General features: G+C 37.1%; 1 protein-coding gene across 4 annotated transcripts in view; it reads right to left on the reverse strand.

Annotated features, from left to right (window-relative positions):
- Nucleotides 1-18450, reverse strand: part of NOX4 (NADPH oxidase 4) — a 167987-nt gene that overhangs the window by 129642 nt on the left and 19895 nt on the right. For 3 of the 4 annotated variants that reach the window (XM_078433013.2, XM_078433012.2, XM_078433015.2), the window contains 4 exons: nt 15867-15977; nt 13943-14027; nt 10520-10617; nt 6648-6675 (listed from right to left, as the gene is read on the reverse strand). In XM_078433013.2, the coding sequence (XP_078289139.1) occupies nt 6648-6675; nt 10520-10617; nt 13943-14027; nt 15867-15977 (322 nt within the window). The remainder of the gene's footprint in view (nt 1-6647; nt 6676-10519; nt 10618-13942; nt 14028-15866; nt 15978-18450) is intronic. The other variant, XM_078433014.2, reaches the window with a different exon arrangement.

Here is an 18450-nt window from a genome sequence, read left to right on the forward strand (position 1 = left end):
ACAAAAAATTATTACCTTAAAATCCAAAGGGCTACGGTGCTCTGTGGGAAGCCCAATTCAAATCACATATCTCTTTGTATGTTCCTTCTCAAAAAAAGCCCTTTTAAAATTAGCACAGATTCAAGGTACTTAAAACAAAGCAATCTTTTCTACCTTTAAAAGAGTCCACCTTAGTATTTTCACGTATCCCACTCAGAATGCTGGATGTGTACATACTTCTGCAGGGACATGCTATCCCAAATGCACACAAGATATCAAATGTCAATAATGAAAACAACAGAGAAAAAGTAAACATGTTTAATGGGGAGGCAAGGAGGAGCAGGAGGGAAAGACTTCTAAAGGCACAAAAAAATTTTAAAGGGTGAGTGTTAAGATCTATTCCTTATATTGATAGTGATGATGGTTTTGTAAACATACCAAGTGTTAAAACTTATGAAACATGAGTGTGTATTAAAGAGATGCAATTAATTGTATCCTAATTCTACATGAATAAAGCTATTTTAAAGGAGGAAGAAATATGCAATGGGACTGAGTTGATATCCAACACCAAACCGTTTTGGTTTTTCCACCACAGTATGAAAACTCCCTGACTCCCTCAGCCCTCCTTTTATGGAACTAATAGCTCCTCTAGTCTCAATTCAAATAATTTCTTTTGGGCTTCACTATCCGGAGTAATTTTAAACAAAAAATAAACAAAACCTAAAGCTCTCTAAAAACCACAACTTCAACTGTAGAACAGAAAATGGTAGAGTTCAAGAAAAAAGAATTACAGTGCTGCTGTTTTAAGAACACTTGCAGGCCTATCACCTTAGTATGGAAAAACAGGCTGTTAATCAGCGTTTCTGATATAATAATCATTTTTTAACAAAAAAAAATGTGCAATGCTTTGCAAACTTAATACTGATGTGATAGATGGCTAAATCCAATGTTAGTCGGTACAGCATATCCAAAATGAATAGTTGATATGCTGGATCAAAAACAACTAAAATGACAATAGTTGCATTTCGATTTATCTTATTAATACCAAATAAAATATCCTGTCTATAAGCTACTGTTATTTGCTCTTACAATCATGCAAGCAACAGTAAGCCCTAAATAACCTGAGAGATTCCATCTTAAATCTTTATGGAAAGCTATTGAAACAATTGTGTCTCCAAAAGTATAGGCATTCCCCAACTTCTCTCCTTGCCAGGGAATCACCTAGAACATAGAAGGGCCATCATGAACTGTAAGCCTCTGGCAGAAGCAGACAAGCTGGGAACAATATAGGAGCAATACAGGTGTGCATCATTAGGATTCCAACAGTTTGGAATCACTGGAAAACGCTAGAAATCTCAGTACAGTAGAAACAAGTTTCTACTTATAAAGGGCCACATGAGAAATTAAGGAGCTAGTTTTTGTATGCTTAACACTTGAACACTCTCTCCTCCTTGGTCTTCCCAATATACAGATTTGGAAGCCTAACAAGACTTGCCTTTCCTGATATGCCTAATCCAAATCATCTCTTCTCTACACTTCTTTTCCAGGGCCCTCCCTCCCCTTCCTCTTTGCCATTGCCCCAGGTGAATACTAACTTCCTAGGGGTAAGAGAAGAACAAGACAACTATATATAACTAGTTCACACTTAAGGTCTAACAGTACAGAAAAATGGTATTTACAAAAAACAGCATGCCTACAAAATGGTCCAGCCTTTCCACCCCCAAGTATTTCCCCCAAAGAATCTCAAATACACATCTACACAAAGACTTGTTCAAAAATATTCATAGCCACTTTATTTTTTTAACAGTTAAGGCCTATAAACAATTGAAATCTCCATCAACAGATGGATGCGTAAATAATTGTGGTATCTCTACCTGAAACACTAATCAGCAATTTAAAAAAACCACCATGTGCTATATGCAACAACATACATGAATCACAAAATTATTAGACTGAGTGAAAACAGCCAGACATTCTTCCACTTAAAAAATCCCAAGAGTACAAACTCTGTGATTCTTTTTACATAATATTCTATAAAATCCAAACCATTCTCCAGTGATAGAAAGCAGATCAGTCTCAGGATGCATTATAAAAGCACAAAAAGCTTTGTGGAATGACAAATATATTTGTCATCTTGATTTTGGTCTTGGCTTCACAAGTGTATATATATGTCAAAAATCAATCAAATAGCATAATTTACATATGCATTATCTACTGGGCTCCAATTATAAGTCAATAAATTTGAAAAAGAAAAAAAAAGAGGCAGTCTTTCTCTCTGGCTTCAAGTAATTAAAAAAAAAAAAACTTATTTGACCAAATGAATAAATAAATGATAGAATCCCAGATGGCTCCATGATGTAAAATTTGTGGTTGCAGAGGCCTTTCCAATAATTTTCTTGGGACTTTGTTAAGGTCTACTGTGTCTGCATACAAGGCTTCCCATGTGGTTCTAAATATGCCAGGATTAGCTATGGAATGTCTACAAATCACTTCATCAGGACACCTGAAAAAACTAAGTATGTTTAGTGTAGAGGCATAATTTCCAAAGTATATTATTTGAACAGTAATTCTTTGAGATATTAATTTCTATTTCTCAAAAGTACAATAATAATTCCTTACAGAGTCACAGAACACATTAGTATATTAAAGTCTCTGGGAAGTACTAGCACTAAGAAACCAGAAACAGATCTTTCCTCAAACATGTAACCAATGAACACCTTTTAGAACAGAACACAGAAAACATACTGGAAAGATTCAGAGGAGGTGAAATAGTTGACATCAGTCACTTGAAGATGAAGTAGACACCTTGGCCGATGGGATGCACATCCTGGGATTAATGCTCCTATTACTGTCCCTTAGGCCAAACTCCAATCTCACTGGAGGAGAATCAATTCAACACTTTTTAATGTTCTTTCAGATTTATGAAGTTATCTTTTTTATCTAAAGGATTCATGTTTCCTTTCTATCTCCCAGAAATATAAAAAGATCAGACTTTGTAATTTATAAAGTAATAGGCCAGCTCAATGAAGAAGAAAACGTTACTTATAATTAACAATGAAAAGGAAAAATTATTATAATTACAATGGTCAAAAAAAGGGGAGTACCTTAAGAAGTTACAATTTCTGACATTGGAATTAAACAAAGGTTAGCTAACTGATTATCTAGATGTTGTAAAGATCTATGTAACAAGTAGTAGAGTTACACAAATGGCTTTTATCTTCAGTGTATTTTTTTCTAGGTATCTGTAATGTACTATTAGGTGATAGCAAAAATGAATCCTGCTCTAAAAGAAATTCTAGTCCAGTATGGGAGACAAGATAAGCAGACAAATGCAACAAAGGGCATTAAGTGCTGAAAGAGAGCTAAGCATTGAGTGTTTTCAGGGTACATCAAGGGGCGCCCTAACCTAGCTTTCGATGACAGCTCATCTAAGACCCAATATATTAGTTTCTATTACTACACACATTCCAGAAGTCAGGAAGCACAGGTTGGAAATTATGGAGCTAGTCAAAGCCTACTGGGCCATCATACCTGCCAGAAAGTACATTATGAACTCTCTGAATCCTTCAAATTATAAAGCAAAACCTACACTTGTTTCCTTAGGAAATGACACGCTTGTATGTTTATTCTTATTACTTTTTATCTATGCATATTAGATTTCATTAATTAGTTGCCTTTAAAAGGACTGCAGTATACTCCCAAGTCTAGATGAAACTGACAGAACGTTTTCATCCACATCCAGATGTGGTCAGAAATATACCATCTTGCACTCATTATCCTGTTTTTTTCCAACATAACTGGAAACACAATTCTATTTGTTTTTGAAGGCTTTTCTAATTGAAACTGGATAGTATGCATTTTATTCTCATCATACAAGGTACTACCAAATTTGGAAATGACACACTAAATATTTTGAAATCCATGTTTGAATAATACAGTCTTTTAAACTTGTTTTATTTTATAAATTCTTAATGTTTTTAACATTTCTTACTGAGTGATCTAACTACCATATTTCATGTCACTTGAACTGCCACAGACTTTATTTTCTACAAAACCGTCTTAATTTCTCAGTTGTAGATTACATTGAAAAATATTTAAAGACAGAAAGAAGACTCTATGTAACATTAAACAACCTAAAATCTAAGAAATATATTAACCAATAAAAGGTAGACTTTATCACTAGAACATCTAAAAACATGCATGCATTCCTCCATCAGAAACTTGATTTTTGGGGCACTAGGGTGGCTCAGTCAGTTGGGTGTCCAACTTTAGCTCAGGTCATGATCTTGCGGTCTGTGAGTTCGAGCCCCTCATCAGGCTCCGTGCTGACAGCTCAGAGCCTGGAGTCTGCTTCGGATTCTGTGTCTCCCTCTCTCTCTGTCCCTCCCCTGCTTACACTCTGTCTCTCTCTCTCAGAAATAAACAAACATTAAAAAATTTAAAAAAAAAGAAACTTGATTTTTCCTCGGCACTGTACCTAACAACATTCATAGCTATGAAACAGTATTTTAATCATAGACTTACTAGTAATACAAAGCTAGACTAAGTCTATTTGTAGAAAACCATCCCTTCTCCCATTGCCATCCTTTGATTCTGCTTTGTTCTCTCACCTACTACTCAGTAGGGTCAATCAGATGGTCTAGAAGCTCCAGACTCATACATAGGGCTTCTGGGCTGTGTTCCAAGCTGACAACCTGAGAACCTGGCACCTTCTGGCCAGCACTGAATTTCTTTCATGAAATGGTGTAGACTGGAACACTAAAAGGATAGTGATATACTGGTTTGTTTTTCAAATTGTTTGTAGTGACAGAAACTCCACAAAACAAAACAACACAAAAAAATGTACCTGAGGCTCTGCATGCCCTAGGGGAAGCCCTGCCTTACACTGGAAAAGCTCACATTCAGGTGGAAAAGACCATTCATGTACGGGAAATAAAGTATTCTCCAGCATAGTATTTTACTATGTGTCTTTAGGAACCCATGCCAAAGAAGAGAACAGCTCTGCCTCCAAGGAGGAATTTGTGCATGATGGGGTGTGTCAGCTGAGGCTGGAGGCTGAGCAGAAGCTGAGCAGGTTAAAAAAAAGAGAGAGAGAGAGAGAGAATAGGGTAAGAGAGTAGACAAAAGTTAGGTGTTGCGAGAAGGGAATTACAACAGTATGATGAGATGTTCAGTAAGGGTGAAACAGAAGCTCCTGAGATACCTGGGAAGGTTAATAACATTCATGGTCAGGTCACACTACAGAGAGAGGTTCTTTAGAATGGAATCTGGAAATTCGTATTTTTAAGTATCATCTCTACTTAGTCCAACATCACTCATGGAAACTTCTGGGAAAAAACATGGGATGGTGGGGTTTCATGCTAGATGGAGAGATCACCTGCTTATATATAAGTATTCATTACACTAAGACTCTGAATGTAGTATCTTGGTCATATAAGACATCTTTTTATATGTCTGTAAACTACACTTTCCCAAACATTTTAAATATCTCCATGTTTCACTCATACTTTGTGCTGTACAAAATAATATTAAAACAAAGTTCTTGGATATTTCTGTAAAATTAATTCATATGAACCAAAAAATACATTGATTCACACATAAGGTTCTGTTTTTCTGCTTTTTCTGCCTCTTATTTCTCATCCAATTCTTAAGGCTTAAATGAAAAACATATTTTCAATGAGCAAAGTTGTAAACAAAACTAAATTGTGTTCCTACAGAGAAAACTGTGGAATACTTTGCATACACAGACAGAAAAAAATATATATTTTATAAATCAAAATATATCATTGTGTCCTCACTTGTGACAAGGAAGGGGAAAAACATCAGAATTATTATTATTTTCATCATAATATTGATTGAAAAGAAAAACAATGCATTTGACAGAGCCATGCACCTCAGTCTCCGATGTAATTTTGATCCTTAATAGGGTGTTTGTGATAGCCAAGCCTTTATGATAGACAGTCTCAACTACCTAATTGTCCTTACCACTGAAATATGTGCTAAAAATCCCCCAAATGCAGTTTTCTCCTTTCATCGTGTAAGGTTGAGAAAGAGAAGAATCTTAGTAAGAATTATACTAACAACAGGACAAATTTTGAGATGCTTAAATGCGCTTTAACAAATTAATAGTCTAGACTGAGATTTCATGGACAACATGCTTGGAAAGGAAAAGTAAATGACAAATGAAAAAGGAGTCCCATTGCAAGAAAACTAATGGATTTTAATGACTGTTTCTCCCCTTTTTACATAGGTTATAAAGATGACAAAATATCCTACTAAATTACTGAGTTATAAGAGCCACATTGATATTCAGAATGCTTGGTGTTTCTTTCCAGTACCTTGAGGGCAAGAGACTATTCTATGTGTATCATCTCCAACAGGACTATCACAGCCGTGGGCACAAAGCCTATGGCATCACGTTGTTGTTATTGGAAGAACATATGGAAGGCAAATGCATTTACTTATTTTTACTCTTAGTTCATCTGAACCCCACTGTTTGCCTTGTCCCCTGCTTTCGTTGCAACTTACGCTTAAACTCCTAACATTGGTTCTGATTGCAAATTTTCCATGTTATATCTTAACATATATTTAATTGCTATGTAGTTTGATGATGCTTATTTTCAAAGATTTCCCTGAATCTGCAGAAAGAGCAATGAATAACAACTTACCAGTTGTGAAGAGAAGTTTTCTAGGATCCTGAGAAAAAGGGAAAAAAAATGACTGAAAAATAGAACATTGATAATGTAAAATTCTACAAGGAATCTGCTGGGTATCGGATCCATTAGGCATTTCAGATGCATTCTCCCAATGGAAATGAGAAATTCAATTAAGTTTCATGATGTTTTCATGACACTAGAGGAGATCATAACAAGTACAAAATCACACAGAGAAGACTATCCTTCTGAGAAAGAAAGAGCACGGGATGAAGAGTCAGAAAGTGTAGACTTTCAACTTCATGGCTAATTACAAATTAGTAGCAGTGGCCTGAAGCCCACACTATGACCATTTAGAGACTCAATATCTTTGGCTATAATGTGGAAACATTCATACATACTTTGTCCACCATAATTGTCAAATTGCACCTTTAAGATGTCAAGACAGTGAAAATCAAAAGTAATAAAATATATAGGGAGGGCTGTACACTGTAAATTCAGTGCAAAGAATACTAATGGAATACTTACAATATTTCAAATACTGTGAAAAGTAGTGACGGTATTCAAATAAAGAGGATGGGTTCCTGTTACTCAGAAATATAAAAATTAATCTTGTTAGTGTAATCTTTCCTTTAAACTACATCTCTTGTGGTGTAATGGACTTTAGGCAACTCCCCTTGTATCTTCTGAGATCAATCCCCAGTAGATTTGTGGATTTGTTTTTCATCCTAATGGTGCTTAATATTGCACAACTTTTGAAATTCTTTCCTATGCCTCCATTGAAGCTGGAGTCAGCCCAACCTATATACAAAGTGGGAAGCCATTTATATGAAATATTTGCAGAAGCCTTGAATAAGGGCCACCTGCCCAGCAAGAGCATAACTTCATCCTGCCGGGGCCAGATGACTTCTATCTCTGACATTAGGAACATAGCTAAAGGGTAACCTAGAGTAACCTAATATATAAACAGCTAGTGAAAATACAAGACCAGCTGAACAAAGAGGTAACACCAGAAATCTGAACCAATAGCTGTGGGAACTCAGAGGATGGAACAATTACTACTGCCAGGGAATGAGGATGGAATGTGAGAGAGCAGGAGACAGTTTCACACATGACAGGATGAGGCAGATTCGGGTAGGCCATCAAGAGTGTGCCACCCAGTAGCCCGAGGGTGGGTCACTAGAAATCTGGAGAAGACAGACAGAGTCCACAAAGCATGGACAAAGGTTGCTTGTCACAAATCCTTCTTTCTCAAAGACAACTCACAGAAGACTCTGTTTATGCGTGCAGTGTGTGTGTGCGTGCGTGTGTGCGTGTGTGTGTGCGTATGTGTGCTTGTGTTTTCATCTTCATCTAGCACATTGTCTGATACCTCCAAGTTGCTCAAAAATAAAGAAGAGAGGGAGAAAAAAGAGAAAGAAGTAAGGAAGGAAACAAAGAAAGAAATATAAATTAAAACAATGAGTTACCATTTTTCATCCATCAGACTGGCAGAAATTAAAGAAAAACAAAAAACAAGGCAGGTGTAGCTATAAGCATTCTGACAAACTTGGTAGAAGTATGTCCACTGGTGAAGCCTTTTTGGAAGGCAATTTGGCAATGTCCAAAATTAAAAATGTGCAGGGCGCAAAAATTAAATATGTGGGTGGCTCAGTCGGTTAAGCAGCCAACGCTTGATCTCTGCTTAGGTCATGATCTTGCTGTTTGCAACTTTAAGCCCTGCATCCAGCTCCTTGCTGACAGCACAGAGCCTGCTTGGGATTCTGCCCCTCCCCTGCTCTCTCTTGCTCTCTCTCTCTCTCAAAATAAAAATAAACTTTACAAAAATTAAAAAAAAAAAAAAAAAACTAAAAATGTGAACACCCTTGAAACAAAATTCTACTTCTAGGGATCTGTCTAGTGGAAGCATATAAAAAAATCAATTTATTGGAGAGTGGTTCATAACAAAGACTCAAAAACAACCTAAACATCTGTGAATAAGGAAAAGTCTAAAATAAACTATCACACATTAGTACAAAGAGAATGATAGATCTATACTCTTTGATACAGCAAGCTACCACACATGTAATTATGGAAATAAGAAAATTGTTGATGAGTATGTTTCATAAAATACCACTCAAAGTATCTTATAAGAGAACAGAAAGTTATTAACTGTGGCTACTTTTGGAGAAAAGGGTTTCATTTTTTAAACTTCATTTTCTTGAGAGTTTTAAAATATTTTCTTTTGAGCATGTAAGCTGCATAAAGTTAAATAAAGTTAATAACTACAGACCCTAATATGACTAAAAATATTAAAATATTAAGCAAAAGCATATGACATTTAAATGATAGAACCTTTAGGGGCACTTGGGTGGCTCAGTTGGCTAAGCGCCTGACTCTTGATCTCAGCTCAGATCATGATCTCACGGTTTCGTGAGATCAAGCCCCACATGGGACTCTGCACTGACAGCGTACAGAGCCTGCTTCAGCTTCTCTCTCTCCCTCATTCTCTGCCCCTCCCCTGCTCTCTCTCTCTCTCTCTGTGTCCATCTCAAAAATAAATAAACATTTTTTTAAAAAAAATGATAGAACCATTATAGTTATTAAAGACTTAAGATTACCAAAACAAAAGAGAGAAGCAAAGAAGGAAAGATAAAGACTGGAGTCGCTTCGGTCCTGGCAACGTCCTTGGCATGGCAGGATGTCTCTGTGTGGCAGAGGCAGGAAACCAGGAAATCCGTGTGCTATGGGCAGAGGAGGATACAGGAATAGGAGTAGGTAGCAGGAGATGGAAAAAGTGGTGGCTCCATTCTGAAATCATTACACATGAAGAGCTTCCACTGGCATGCAACGAAGCTGGATTTGTCAGTGGTTCTTAATGCTGGGTGCTCAGTGCAATTATCAATGCTTGACCCCAATGCACACCAGTTAAACCATTTTGGCTTTAAGAATACTAGTGTCTGGTCAAAGAACTTAGCAAAGGCTGCTTGCTATTTTGGTTTTGTGACTTGTTTCTGTGTTTGTTGTTGGTGTTCCCTTTGTTTTGAAAAAGAGATCAAGCACATAACCATAGCAGTATTCGTCTAGATAACTCAGGTGATACGTGGAAGAGAAAACGGAGCTGGGGAAGAGAGGGAACAATCCTACAAAGTCACTACCAGACTTAGCATAACAGGGTGGGGGTGTGATCAAATTCGATGCCCAGTAGTTTGATTTTGATGCAGTCTTCCCATGAAGCAAAGGAAGACTGAGGAAAAGTCAGGATGAAAGTACTGAGCAATAGAGAGCTAACCAGGGTTATACATGTGTTCATCAGGCTCTTGCCCGCCACCCCGCACATACAATTTCACCTCATGCGTAGCTTCACATGGAGAAAAGCAGCCCTAAATAATAATGCCCGCACCAGAATTCAGCTCCAGGTCACCTATTTCAAGGATTAAAACAAAACCGAGTAACCACTAGAACTCAATAATATTTTTTTAAGTCAAATAAACTGATTACTCAGGATCCTCAAATAGTCAACCTGGGTCTCTGCCCTTTCTTGCCCAAGTTCTTAAAAAAAAAAAAAAAAAAAAACTTTTGCCCTGTAAAGACACCGCTGGCCGTCTCCGCTAGATAGGAACCAGACAACGCTGTTGGGAGGCAGAAGGCAGGCCTGAGTGGCAGCCGTCGGAACACGGCGAAATATAAAAAGTAGACACTCTCCACCTCCCATTTGCAGCAGGAGAGACTGTGAAATAGTAATTACCTATATTTTCTACTGAAAAGGAACAAAACTCAACTTGACAACTGCATTTTAAAAGCACTCAAAGGGAGCAGCAAGGTACAAATTTTCCGTGAAAATCACAGACCTTCATCAGTCACCTCACCACAAGTGAAAGGAAAATGAGAAGAGGGAGACCACCCACCTCATCTCGGTATCTTGCAGCATTCAGTTCCACGAAATCTTCACTGTAGTTCACTGAGAAATTGAGGGCGTTCACCAGATGGGCAGCCACGTGCACACCTACGGAATCACATGAGGCCCAAATCAGTGGGGCTTTTCTATACGCTCCACAAAGAGGGCTCATTTCCTCTCCCTCAGTAAACACAGGGTCAAACTTTGACAGCTGATCTGAGCAATAAAATATTAAATTGAAAGGGGAAATTTTAAAGACACAAAAATCTTGATTACTGACAGTTTAGTATTAGAAATCATGTAAAGAAACTGAATTTTCAAAAGCTAGAATAAAATAACCCTAGCAAGTGAGGGTTAGGAAATACATACACACTTACACATGTAAATGTATGAGGATATGAGTGTGCATTTACTTATTTAACAGCTCCTGGATATTTGAGCTGTTCTACATTTTTCATCTCTCCTCTAGCTCTAAATCCGTTGCATATATCTTGTGATTTTCCACTGCCACTCAACCTAAAATATAGACCCCCTGGAAGGCTTTTAACTAGTCAAAATTTCTCAAAACCCATAAATTCAAATCATAGCATCCTAAACCCAACAGCAAAAGTGTTGGCAATCACTTCGTTGGTATTAAAAACTCGGGAAAGTAATAATTACCATTTAACAATCTACAGTGGCACAGTAGACAGAGAGCTCAACTGACTCAGAGCTCTTGCAAAAGATGCACGTGTTAGGAAGTTACTACAGAGTTGAAGACAAATTCATTTTGGCATGGCCAGGGAAAAGGAAAATTATCTTGAAGAGGCTGGAAAGGAAGCAGAAAACAAACTTGTGCATTGAATGATACCACATCCCCCCTTCCCAATCTTTTCTTGTAGGTGAAATAAGGGAGGTGAAAGAACAACAGATAATAGTTGGAAATCCAGTTTTCTTGGCCACACTGTTTACCTAACAATGCCTCAGATTAGTTCTCTGTAAAATGACAACGACAGAAATAGGAGATTTAATGAGATAAGTAACCTGAAACTGGTTTGTGAACCATTACAGTCTATACAAATATACGGAGTGTAGTTATTCGACAGAAAACATGGTATGGAAACTGGAAAACTCTGTGGTCCCCTCCAACCTAGCATATGAGATGTAGATATGCCAAAAGTTCTAAAGTACTCAGAAAGCACACAGAAGTAAGAGAAAGACTAGAATGCTAAATAAAAAGTTAGCTAACTGATTGATAAGCTCCTGCCAGAATCAAAAAGGGAAAAGGTCCCATAAAAAGCAGACAGGAAGTTAGAAGTGGGTTAACTAACAAGCAAGTACAGAGTTAAGGAAATTTTTAAAAGGGTGCCCAGGTGAGACTCAACTATGGCATAGGCATAAAGCGTAATTTAAGCAAAATTGTGTGTCCTATAGCTTTATCATGTCTGAAATATATAAGCTTTAAAAAAATCCCTTCATTTTAAATTAAAGGTTTATATGTTAACTACATACATAGATTATGGGTCATTCTTTCTGAATTCTCCTGAAAAAAAGCCCCAGGTAACAGCTGTATGAGATATACCCTTAAGGGATACATTCACCTTCTTTAAAGAGCTTTTACATCAAAAGCATTCAGGGCTTCTAATTTTAGGGAGCAGGGAGAAAGCCAGGCCAGACATTTTGAATAGATTTTCCCATTTAATTCTCACAGCAAAACAATTAGGTGGGTAGAAGCATCCCTATCCTACAGATAAGAAAACTAAGGTTTGGGGCACATGAGTGCACAGGCGGTTAAGTTAAGTGTCCAACTCCTGATTTCCACTCTAATCATGATCTCACAGTTTGTGGGATCACAGCACGGGGCTCCATACTGTCATCTTGGGATTCTCTGTCTCCTTCTCCCTCTGCCCCTCCCCCACCTGCACACACGTGTGCATTCTCTCTCTCCCTCTCTCAAAATAAATAAGTAAACATTAAAAAAGAAGAAGGAAAAAAAAAACTAAGGTTAAAAGAGGCAACATAGCTAAGGTCAGACAACTAGTGAGTGGAAGAAAGCAAACCCTCTGGAATGTTTATTCACGGCAAGACTCTACCGGGTCGCAGTCTGGTTGTTCGCCAGCTAAACCAGAATATTTGGACACAGCTACAGTTTAGAACAAATCAAGTTACAAATATGTCAACATTCCCTGATGCTCCTCCTTTTCTGACCTTTCACTCTCTGTGTCCTAATCCAGCCCTAACCCTTACCACACCCTTGGTCCTCATCTCATCCTGGATTCTTACTCCATACCCAGACTTTTGGGCTGGATGGATTCCTGATCCCACCCCTGAGCCTCTCCCTGTCTCTCGCCTCCAGAGGTGGAAACCACCAATACGAGGATGTCCAGGGATAAAACGGTGCAGATGCCTATTTTGACAATACTTGGCAACTTTTTAAAAGCTGAAAGCTTAATGATCTCTTGATAATAGCTGCATCAAAACACGTCTGATTCAAAATAGCCATACATACATATCCAGACCAATGTCCCTGGTATCAAAACAGCTATGTCCTATCAAATAATGGCCAGACAGAAATGTCAGTTGCTACGCCACTGAGATAATTAACCCCTGAGATTACAAACCATAACTAATTCTATCCTAAAAACTTCATATGGGTGATCTCATTTTAGTCTTAAAACCATGAGGCAGGTGCTATTGTGAATCCATTTTATGATTAAAACAACAACAAATCAAAGATCAGAGAACTTATGACACACAGTAAGGCAGGAGGGCGTTGGGGATAGAGCGTACACAATTCATCTCCAGAGTCCATGTAGTTAATAAATATGTTTATTATTTTCTGTTCCAAAAATTTGAAAAGTATCATATAAATTCTCAAGATAAAAATTTATTTTAAAAGGACTCTTTTAAAAACCAAAAGATTCTCACTTGATACTTTAACTTGGAATTGAACAGGATACATTTCCACAAGCTTTTTGACATTTACTCTTCAACCCAAGTATTAATATCAAAGAAGCATTTATCAAATATAATTTTGAATAGACTCACGTTGTATGAAGGTACAGTTCACATTCTAATTTGTATGCATTTAAAGTCCTATCATATCCTCACTTTTAAACCTTAAAAACTTTTATTCTATTTCTTTTCATCTTTCTGAATGAAATTATTTACTTTTGGGAAACAATTATTAGCAGCTTGAGGGCCAACTTTCATACATTATAATGTGAAACACACACACACACACACACATATATATATATATTTAATGTATAAGATATGTTCATTTTCTGTAACACCATTAGGCAACTCTCTTTAAATACACAGTAAAGAAAAATTAAGGTATGTAGTAAGAAAACCACAAGTTGGACAGCAAATAATTTATGGAACAATAAAAATACCATTCATAAAATGTGTTCTTCTAACACAATATGTTAATATCTTTTGGTTTTCTCACCTGAAAAAATGCAGATAGTAACACCACAGGTTATATGGAATGTTCTGCTTTTATCCAACAGTCTTCTGGTTCTCCTGCTTGGAACCTAAATAAAATTTGGCATAGTGAAAATCATGCAGCAAATAAGATACCTGTAGAGTTTTTCATTAAAGCATTGTTTATGATGTCAAAGTTTTGGAAATACAGCAGAAACCTAGGAAGTAAAAGCTGGTGAGGTGAACTATGATATATCTAATCAGTGGAACACCCGAACATTACAGAGAATGTAAGAAGGCTTATTACTGATGTGGAAAGATGTGTGAGACAACAGCTAGGTAAAGCAATTATAACATGTAAACTATACTATAATCCCATATTGTTTAAAGTCAATGGCAGTATATGCCAATCTGAAGGCATTTACCCCAAACTGTAATCAGTAATATTACGAGAAACCTTCCCTGATCATGATTTCTGTAATGTTTGAGTTGTACAATATATATTATTTCCTTTTGTAGTCAAGAAAATAAGATTATTTTTAAATGAAGCATTTTCATCTATGGTTTTAAATGTCTTCATAATCTTATAAAAAATAAAATGTCAAGCATCTTTGAGTACCTAGTTTCACATCAGGGGACAGTTCTTTAAGACTTATTAAATACTGAGAGACTTAGGTGGGCACGTTTCATTTCCTGCTGTTTATCTTCTCTTTCTTCTCACCAAGCCAATAGCCATCCATAGGCATCAAAACCTAGCATTTTACAATGGCAGGCAACCTACAGAAAGAGTTATTTCCACAAATTACTGTATTAAAAGTAAAGAGTTTCTAAATATAATTACATGAAAAGGTTGAGAAGTTTTACTGCAGTAAATCTGCTTATATAAACTTCACAGAACATCAAAGTGACCTCATATTAACAACTTCTTTTAAAGTATCAGTATTGATCCAGCAATGCCTTACTATCTCAATGAAGAAACCACACACACACACACACATACACCACACACCAGGATAACCGAAGACAAAAAATAATTTCAATTGAGTTTCAATTTCCAAAACGTTTTTCTGTTTTCTTACAACCTTCATTTTACAACACTAAATATCACACATGACATCACATCTTAATCAAGACATCTTCTCCAATCCTACTACATAGCTTAAAACATGTCTGTGTTTGAAAAGGAGGTAAATCACCACCAACACCAGCAGTCACCCTATATATTGCCCAAAGTCCACAAGGCTCTTGCTTGCTCACCTGCACTTAACTAAATGAAAACACAAGGTTTCAATGAGGCATAGTATTCTGGAAAAAGCTCAGAACTGGGACTGATCTTAGCTCTGCCATTTCACTAGTCTCATGATGTTGGTCCAGTTACTTAATGTCTCTATGCCTCAGGTTCTTCATCAGCAATCCCTGCAGAATCACTGTGAAGATTCCTAGCTACATGTGTGGAATGCTTCGCACAGTGCCTGATACCACTGTTAATAACCATTTCTTTTTTTTTTTTAATTTTTTTAACATTTATTTATTTTTGAGAGGGAGAGACAGAGCATGAGCAGGGAAGGGGCAGAGACAGAGAGGGAGCCGCAGAATCTGAAATAGGTTTCAGGCTCTGAGCTGTCAGTACAGAGCCTGACGCAGGGCTAGAACTCAGGAATGGTGAGATCATGACCTAGGCCAAAATCAGACGCCTGACTGACTGAGCCACCCAGGCGCCCCTATTAATAACCATTTCTACCCATCCACTGCCCTTATCTAGCGTTGCAGAGTAGCTCACGGATCATCCTGACAGATGATGAGGTCTTTACTCTCATCTAGTAAATGACAACCAGTAAGAGAAATCAGTCTAGTAGAAAATCAGACCATGAAAACTAAGTGCTACTAACATGCCACTGTTACACTTGATTTCTGTGCTGGAATCTGTGACTAGGATTATTCATGCTTACCTTCTGGGATCCTCGAAGGTAGGCCAGGAGTGTCCGGCACATGGGTAGAAGGATAAGGCTGCAGTTGAGGTTAAGAACAGATGCGGAGGCTCTGCTTAGACACAATCCTAGCTGAACAAATAAGGCAAGGGTCAAAACACGGCCAAGGCAAAAACAGACTACAAACTTACTACAGGCCTCACCCTGTTCCTCCTTCAAGGATCATGGCAAAAACGCCAACTCCTTCAAGAATCTTGAACAACTCACCTCTCACCAGAAACCCCTAAAAGAAACTGGTCTCTTTCTCCTCTATACTGCCATGAAACTTAGTCTCCCCTCTTTCTACTAGTGTTAGAATCACCCCAGTACATTTTTCTGGTGTGAAGTCAATTTCTTATTCTGCCCCCACTATACTGTTCTGGGTATTAAGAACCCTAGAGAGCCCCAGTATTTTATGCACCTCCACGCTGGTGTAGTTGAATCCTTTTTTTATGGATAAGGTACCAAAAAATTCAAAGCTCTGAATACACAACCCCCTTCCAAACCACTGCCTTTCAGCTCTTAACCTTACTGACTCTACCCATCTTTCTGGTTTCACCTTAAGAACTACACCTCTAGAGTTCTTCAGTGACCCAAAGCTAGGAGGGATCCAGATCAGCTGTGTCCCATACGAAGATTATCAAAACCACATTGTGCAATCTTTTTTTTTTTTTTTTCAAAGAATTGGAACCCTTGGTATCCAGGCAATACTTCATGGCAACTATCTTGCTAGATTGTCATCTGCTCTTGTCTGGTACTTATCTACATTCTTCATATAAATAATGTAGCACATGAAAGCAAGAGATGGGGTCATATCTGTACTCTCCTCCTAAAATAAACATAAAAGTATTTGTTTTAAGGATATTGACTGAGAAATGTGTGTAAGTCAGATGCTTTTCTTATCTTAAAATTCTTCATGCTCGTGAGATTTCCAACTTAACTCTTGGCAAATAGCATCTCCGTTACAAAATGTTTATTGTTAGCACATGAAATATTGTTCCGGAAGGGGAGAGAGGGTAATAAGTCATGTCAGGAAAACAATAATTTTCACTGACTTATATAAAAAGTAATTAATATTTCTAGTTAGGCTATTTTTACACCATGAGTTAGAACACCTTAGAGATATATTGCAATGAATATACCATTAAGTAGACAAATAGAAATAATCCCCTCCAGACTATCTAAAAAAAAAAAAAAAAGTTAAATCTAACATTCTTTTCTCAATCAGCAAAATTATTACCATTTCAGAGTGATGGGTTTTTGTTATTTAGGCCTCCAGAGAAATAGAATAATTGTTATCTCTTTTGATCTGGCATCTGCACACGATAAGAAAATTTTAGCTCAAGGGATTTTAGATGATAATTTTATCTGCAATCTTAATGTACCAGGACAATAATTCACTTAAATTTTTTCAGCTGAAATCTATCATATAAGTGTAGGACTTAAAAGATACAAATAAATTATTCAATTTTCCTTTGTGGTTCAATGATTTAAAGAAAATTCTTATATTCCTCATTTTCTAACCATTTACTGCATGTCTGGAACTGTTTTATTGTTGTGCTTACATTAAATCACATAGTAATTTAATTCAAAGTGGCTTTAAGTGTCCCCTTAGGATAGATAGGAGTTTATCTTTGGCATTCCACCTCTTCCTTACAATGCTGTAAAATCTAACCGGAAATTTTATCAAGGACTCATTTCTACCTACATGTTTGTTCCTGAATATCCTTAGTTCTCTAAACTAAGATGAAAACTTCTTTTTATTAGGTTATCAGAGTACAAACCTCCCTCATTCTGAAGCAATGGAAAGAGTGAGGAAAATGGAGACAGATCCCAGTCAATGATTTCCCAGGAATTCATTTTATCCATTTACTACACGGGTAATATTCTACAGCTAAGGGAATTTGTTTTGTTTCGTCATTATTAATGCATGATCATTGAAAGAATCAACTATCTCAAATATTCACTAAAAAGAAATGACCGCCCAAGTCTGGTGCCCTGCCCACTCTACCTGAACGGCTTGTGTCACCATTCTGAGAGAACTTAATTGCTGCTTTGCTTTTCCAACTTCATTCAAGTTAGTTGTCACTAGGTGGCAGTGTTACTTTCATGTTTCAAATTCTACCTGTCAAGGTCTCTAAAACATAACTAACTGAGAAATCCATATGTAATTTTAAAACTATGAATATATTTTAGATGAGCAAATACAAACAAAACATAGCTTCCTCCTTGTTATGGACTGGATGTCTGTTCCCCCCAAGTTCATATGATGAAATCTAATGTCATAGTATTTGGAGGTGGAGCTTGGGAGAGTTTACCAGGTTTAGATTAAGTTTTTGAGGGTAGGCCTCCCATTATGCAATTAGTGCTTTTATAAGAAGAAGAAAAGGCCACAGCTCTCTGTAGACTCTCTGTGAGGACAGAGCAAGGTGGCTCTCTGCAAACCAGGAAAGGGATCTCACCAGACCAATTCTGCTGGCACCTTGATCTTAGACTTCCCAGCCTCCAGAACTGAAGTAAACATTCGTTAAGCCACCTAATCTATAGTATTTTGTTATAGCAGACT

The sequence above is a fragment of the Panthera onca genome, chromosome D1 (genome assembly GCF_046562875.1).
Source record: "Panthera onca isolate mPanOnc1 chromosome D1, mPanOnc1 haplotype 2, whole genome shotgun sequence".
In the NCBI taxonomy this organism is placed as follows: Eukaryota; Metazoa; Chordata; class Mammalia; order Carnivora; family Felidae; genus Panthera; species Panthera onca.